A 6,903-nucleotide genomic window follows, 5' to 3' on the forward strand; every position below is an offset into this window, starting at 1 on the left:
AGAGTCCAGAGCAGACTCAAATAATATTCATAGATAGCCTGATCATAAACTCGCAATTCATCGGATCTCAACAAACACACCGCAAAAGAAGATTACATCGAATAGATCTCCGAGAACATCGAAGAGAACATTGTATTGAAGATCAAAGAAAGAGAAGAAGTCGTCTACTAGCTATGGACCCGTAGGTCTGTGGTAAACTACTCACACATCATCGGAAGGACCGCAAGATTGATGTAGAGGCCCCCCATGATCGAATCCCCCTCCGGTAGAGTGTCGGAAAAGGCTTTAAGATGGGATCTCACGAGAACAGAAGCTTGCGGCGCGGAAACTTATTTTTGGTGTGCCCCTGAGAATATTTGGGTATTATGAAGCTGAGATTAGGATTAGGAGAGTCTCGAGGGGTCCATAAACATTTTTCTCACAGCTAAAAATCTTACAAACAACCGAAAAAGGAGACTTTTTCCAGCCCTCTACTCAGCACAAAGATTAAGCTCTTTATTATTCGCAGAGAAGAAGAAGAATATGCTCCTTGCAAACTCGGAACACGTGTAACTTGGGCGGGTAAAAACCGAGCAACAAACCTAAAAGCAAACTGATAGCTAGCCTAAAAATAACATGTCTGCTAAAACCAACCAAATCATCATGTGCATCGCCCGGCTTACGTCCACGAACGGCATCGCCACGCACGAGCAACACACGGCGAAATGCAAATTCGTCCAGCGCATTCTTATCCATCTTTCTCATTTCAGCGAATTCCAACCCACCCCCTTCCGTTCGCTCGGACACACCCTCCTCATTTCTCTCTCTCTCTCCTCTCTCCTCACGAACAGCACCGCACCTCCCCTCTCTCTCCTCTCCTCTCCCGTGCGAGCTGCCGCCCCCCCACGAGCGCGCCCGCGAGAGAGGCAGGGGGAGCCCCGGCGCCGGGGGGAGGAGGCGATGGATCTGGAGAGATCGCCGCCGCCCGATCACGCGGCGGAGGCGGCAGGGGGCGGGGTGTGCTCCATCTGCCTGGATCCGGTGGCTGGGCGCGCCGGGGGCAGGTCCATCGCCAAGCTGCAATGCGGCCACGAGTTCCACCTAGGTCAGATTCCTCCTCCTCCACTGCCCCTGCTAGCTAGGACGTGCTGTTTTCAACCGGATCTGTGCGCGAGGGACGGACGCGGGTTAGCTCATGTAATTCCACGTGCAAGAGAAGCTTAGGCGGTTTGATTTTAGGCTGTGGACTGTAAAAAAATGGGCGATCGGCGTGGAAAGTTCGCAGGTATGGACGTCTGGATGGTGATGGAGTGGAATTGCATGTCAAAGTACTCGTGGTGAGTTTGTGTGTCCCTGTTGGAGCTGTGAGGCCTGCATGAGCTAGGGTTATTTCAAGCATATGTATTTGAGGGTGATTCCAATTCGAGCTGTGTTCGTTGATGATACTTAGTATAGTGGGCATTTCCTTCTAATTTTTATTTTATTTTTTGCAATAAAATGAGATGTCACGACATTGTTTTAGTCTTCTAGCTACAAAGACACTGAGCTCTTGGTGCTTTTTGCTCCAATTTGATCCATCCATTCTATGCGTTGTAAGGGCTATATAATCCCGCGTTGGATGCGGTGCTTCCGTTACCATCATTTATCAGGGTGTTTCACCTTGTTCTTGTTCCCTGTAAAGCAGACAAGTGCTGTGGTGGTTGCCTGAATCACTAGTGTTCTTTGAGGGTTTTGTCGCTGCCTGGTCCATTAATTGTCCGTTTCTTTGTTAGGTAAATTGTATGTGCTGTTTGTTTCGGGAACTGGCAAACTCAACTTCCAAATTATGATGTGTTAACCTTGGCATAACATAGGTGAATGCTCCATGAGTGTATTGGATAATTCTATGATGCACATTAATTTTACCCGGCTATTAAAAGAAAACAGAATAATAGTGAATTGAGGGGATTAATTAATGATGTGCACTAGTCTAGGAACCAAACTAGACATTTTTCTTTTCAAGTTCCATGACAAATAACGTAATCACTCGGGTAAATCATGCATGCAAGAAATCGTGGCACATTATTCTGGAATCGACTCAAGCATCTTCAAACAACAGTTATAGCTACACATCTACACGTTATGTGGTTTTGCTAGTGAATACATTTGCCTTTTATACCATGATTAAGATACTAGCTTGAATTAGGTCCATCTCCAGCCTGTATTTGTTCAAGCACAATCTGTGAATATCACATGCTGATTAGTTCAATTTTGTATTGCTATTATATACTACTCTTAGCTTTTGCTTTGGATGTTTAATGCTTCCGAGTATGTGCCTATATCATTTCCTCTGCATGCATCTTCATGCATTTGTAAAAACATAATTAAACTACTCATTTTTCTTTTCAAGTTCCATGACCAATCACGTAATCACTCAGGTAAATCATGCATGCAAGAAATAGTGGCACATTATTCTGGAATTGACTTGATCATCTTCAAACAACGACTATGGCTACACGTCTACACATCATGTAGTTGTGCTAGTGAATAAGTTTGCCTTTTATACCATGAAGAGACTAGCTTGAATTAAGACCGTCTTCAACTTATATTTGTTCAAGCACAATCTGTGAATACCACATGCTAATTAGTTCAATTTTGTATCACTATTATATACGTAGTACTCTTAGCTTTTAGTTTGGATGTTTAATGTGCCGAGTATTTGTAAAAATATAGTTGAACTAAACAACTCCTTTTTCTGCTAGACTGCATTGGATCAGCATTCAATGCGAAAGGGGCAATGCAATGCCCTAATTGCCGGAAGATAGAGAAAGGCCGCTGGCTTTATGCAACTGGACAACGTCCATCTCCTGATATTGATATAGGTGGCTGGGTGACTGGTGAAACCTATGATATTGCTTCTGATCTTGTAAGTGCTCTTGTGATAGTAAACACACATCTAAGGGTTCAAAACAATATTAAGACGTGTTATGTTGTTCAAGTTTCTTCTTAAATAGTGACATTTATTGGTTTGTCTAGCATATGCATTCCACGAGGTGTCATATGAGCCTCGTGCCTTACGGTTTTGATGTGCTGCTTGCATTCATTTTACTGGTACAGAAGGCATTTTCAGTTTTGGAATGTCGTCGGCATTCGACATCATTTTACCTGTTTCATATTTTATATTCTGATATATCTGTTGTATTGACTTGCAGCCATTTGGATTTCAGTGGTGCCCTTTTAATGGATTCACACAACTAGCATCCGTTTTTGAGTAAGGATATCTCCTCACATCTTAATATATATGGTTTTTGGAACATGTGGTTAATGATCTAAAAGCAAGAAGGAAAATGGGCTTTTACTTAATTTCATAAGAGAATATGCCGTGGTCTTATGCCATATTGATGGGTGTGTTGATACTGGTTTTTCAAATTGTACGAGATGCTGCCTCCTTCTTGCCTCTCTTAAACCTTATGTCTCAAAGCATTAATGTAATGTGAGTGCTAAACCGTAAATTGAATGGAACCTTTCCACAACCTATTACCTAAAGAGAAGCCATTTTATGGTTCCTAATGTGACATTGAGTGCTGTCATGCATGATTTGTTATAATGTATTAATGTTTGCAGTTGATTTGGTATAATATTTGCAGTTGTCACCCAACACAATTTCTTGATTAATGCTTAGATTTCTATTCCTAATATGTCCTGTCCAAGCTTTTAAATCTAGGCCGATATGACCGATATATAGGCTGATATATCAGTTTTGGGGCTGTACCGATATAAACATAACATATCATTTTCACACATATCATCTGATATGGACCGAAATATCGACCGATATGGCCGATATGTGACCCGATCATGGATTTCGAGTCGCTCGACTAGTCGACGACTAGTCTATGAGTCACAAAATATGGTCGACTCAGCTTAGTGTCGACTCGTGACTCTGAGTCGCGACTAGTCACAGCGCAGGCTCGACTTCTTCCAAGTCGCTGCCCCAGAGCAACTCATGCGACTCGCATGAGTCGCGGCTCGAAAACCATGGACCCGATATGCCCACTGATATATAGACCGGTACATTGATAAAGATAATGTATTTACAACTTCGTTTTATTTTCAAAGTCATGCATAATGTTTTCGTAGAAACACTCAAACACATATATAATGTATTGTTTTTAATATTAAAGTGAGGATTTTGTTAATCTATCTTAAATAGTTTATTAGTTAACAAGTCATAAACAAGGAATTTAAATTTGTTATGCTAGAGCGTTGACACCATACATTTTTATTTTACTAAAATGACATTTTTGAACAAGAATATTTGAAAAAAAATATAGATATATTTCCTCCAATATATCTACATATCGCTCGATATATCACCCGATATCCGACATCCGATATGCTCAAGCCAAACCGATACGAACCCGATATACGATATTTTGAACCTTGGTCTTGTCTACGTCGTGCATTGCCCTTTCCTTGGTTCGCCGGTCACTGTCAGTTATTATTACTGGAACTTCTGTATTGCAAAACCTTTATTCACCTATGTTGATATTGTATACTTCATCAGGTTCTGAATTTATCCTGTACTTCTTTGCAGGGAGGGTGAAGCGGAGCCACCGTCTTGTAAGCATGTTGACCCAGAATTTTGACTAACGAAATTTCTATGTCGTTTATTGATTTTTGATAATTTTATGAAGATCATACAGTGGCAGACCATTCGAGTGCTGCAAGCAGTTCACTTGTTTGTCCTTATCTTTCACTGCGGGGTTTTCTCCATCCCGTGCATGTGCCTCTTGGTTCAAATTCTGGCGCTGAAGGCGCTTCATTTCATCGCCATCCAACTAGCTTGGAAGGCCATGCAGCTCCTGATTTGGGCAATACCCAAGCAGCTTTCCATGCAACTGAGCCAAGAATTCTTGATAGTGAGCACAGATATTTGACTAATCTTCCTGTATCGGGCATCCCGGATCATTCTGTAGCTCCATTTGGTATAGGACTTCCCAGATATGAAACCAGCAGCCAACAAAGATCAAGACCATATGTACACCACCATCCCCTAGTACACAGGTATGATCAATTCATGAATACCATCTAACTGTGAAATTTTACTTTCTAGACTAGATAAACCCCTCTTCAAAACTACAAAACTACAAATCCTTCACCAGTCACCACATAGGTGGGGTCTAATAGCCTGGATGATCTAAATCCCTGTGAAAAAAAAATTCTTTTACAGAATCCTGAGAACATGATTTTTTTCTGTCTGATCTATGGTTTATGTGGGCTGTTTGGAAAACTAAATAAATCTTAGATAGGTTCTGCAGGTCATGCCTATCTCTTCCTGTGGTAGACCACCTACTATTTGCTTAGCTCTTACAAAGTTATAATGTCCAAATACTACAGGCCCACACCTCGCAATGGAAGCAATCTGGTGGCACCATTAGGGTCAGTTCCAGCTGTTATGGGCGAGACTAGAGGCCATGGTCATGGTGCGAGGGGACATATGTATCAACATTCGATGCACTCCTCAATGCAAAGCAGTCCTTTCCCTCCTACAGCTAGGAGGGTTAGGCCGAGGGCTTTGACGATCACGTCTTTCATTGCAGCAGCAGCAGCGTCGTCGGCCGAGGTTGGAGTGCCTCATGGATTTGCTCCACCTGCAGCTGTGAACAGGAGCCTTCCCTCTGATGGTGAAGGTGTCTCTAGACCACCCGTCGATCGACCATATGCGTGGGGCTGGGAGGGCTTTGGGCCATTCCCGTGGGTCCCTGTCGACGGCGAACCTCACTGGTGGAGCACGTTCAATCCGATGCAGAACCATACACATGGAGGTTTCACTCGAAGACCTGCTCCCGGGGAGCGGATACCGCAGAGCCACCCGGACAGTGTTTACCAGCCTGTGCCTCCCCTGAGGATGCCACCATTCTTGTGAAGAAAGACCATTTCTCCCATCGCTGTGTATATCGGGAATTATTTGTTTCGAGAGAGGCCGAGTTTAGACTGTTGAAGGGTACCCGAAATGATGCCACTGGCGTGTGCTTGGTGTTTTTAGGGTTCTCTTGCCAGCGGACCTGGATTTCATTCAAATGGCTGTGGTGACTTATGAGATCGCATATGTTGCGGTGGTCGGAATTGTTTGTAAACGTTTGCCGAAACTGCTGCCGTTGGACATGATTGTGATGCCATTACTCATTGCCGCAGTTGTTTCTCTCAAGTCGTGCTTTCCTGGATCTTGCATGGGTTTTGCTACCGGTTGTGTGTTTCTTCTTTTCTTGCATGGGCTGTGCTACCAGATCACCGGACGCAGGAGGTCGATCTGACAGCGAAGGCACTTGATGGCAACTAATATGGGGTACACAACTCCTCAAACTGTAGTTCAAATATTTCCATCGGATGTTTGATTGGATGAACTCTCCTTAAAAACACCCCATACCCCCGCATATAGATGGGGAGATGCAACTATATCCCTATAATCCCATCCACCGTGGAGGGAGCCAACCGTCTGGGCTGAAGCTAGTCGCGACCACGCCGCTGCATCGTCGGCGGCAAGGCAGCCTCCCCTTCCTGAGTTGGCCATCGGCAATCTCCACCGATACCACGCTGCCTGCCTTCTACATCAACACATCTCTAAAACCCTAAAAAATTATTTGGAGAGCCCCTAAACACACTTGGGCCCCGCTTGGATTCCTGTTTCCGATCGTATCCAGCTGGTTTATGATACACGTCTGGACTGGTCGTTTTGTTTTCAGGCGGAAAATTAGCTGTGACAGATAATTTATATCTGTAAAATAAATACCAGTATAAAAATTTACACCCAATCCAAGCGGGGCCTTGGAGGTTTTTGAGGGTACCGGTGGAGATGCTCAAAGCAGCTGGCCAGTGACATTTCCAACGCACGCATTAATGAAATAATCAAATCCTACCTAAATATTAATACACAATGTATAT

General features: G+C 43.6%; 1 protein-coding gene across 1 annotated transcript; it reads left to right on the forward strand.

The window, feature by feature from the left end:
• The first annotated feature begins 758 nt into the window (after window positions 1–758).
• LOC119341497 (E3 ubiquitin-protein ligase RFI2-like) lies at window positions 759–6,169 on the forward strand. The gene is made up of 6 exons (XM_037613370.1): window positions 759–1,084; window positions 2,721–2,884; window positions 3,171–3,229; window positions 4,556–4,581; window positions 4,656–5,025; window positions 5,359–6,169. Exons 1-6 carry the CDS (start codon window positions 940–942, stop codon window positions 5,885–5,887), a joined length of 1,293 nt encoding a protein of 430 aa, XP_037469267.1. The 5' UTR covers window positions 759–939; the 3' UTR covers window positions 5,888–6,169.
• Window positions 6,170–6,903: the final 734 nt, after the last annotated feature.

This window comes from Triticum dicoccoides, chromosome 7B, assembly GCF_002162155.2.
Source record: "Triticum dicoccoides isolate Atlit2015 ecotype Zavitan chromosome 7B, WEW_v2.0, whole genome shotgun sequence".
Lineage (NCBI taxonomy): Eukaryota > Viridiplantae > Streptophyta > Magnoliopsida > Poales > Poaceae > Triticum > Triticum dicoccoides.

Coding starts and splice junctions, on each gene's coding strand:
- LOC119341497 (XM_037613370.1), top strand. CDS start 940: ATGGATCTGGAGAGATCGCCGCCGCCCGATCACGCGGCGGAGGCGGCA. Junction 2,885..3,170: donor ATGATATTGCTTCTGATCTT/GTAAGTGCTCTT, acceptor ATTGACTTGCAG/CCATTTGGATTTCAGTGGTG. Junction 3,230..4,555: donor CAACTAGCATCCGTTTTTGA/GTAAGGATATCT, acceptor ACTTCTTTGCAG/GGAGGGTGAAGCGGAGCCAC.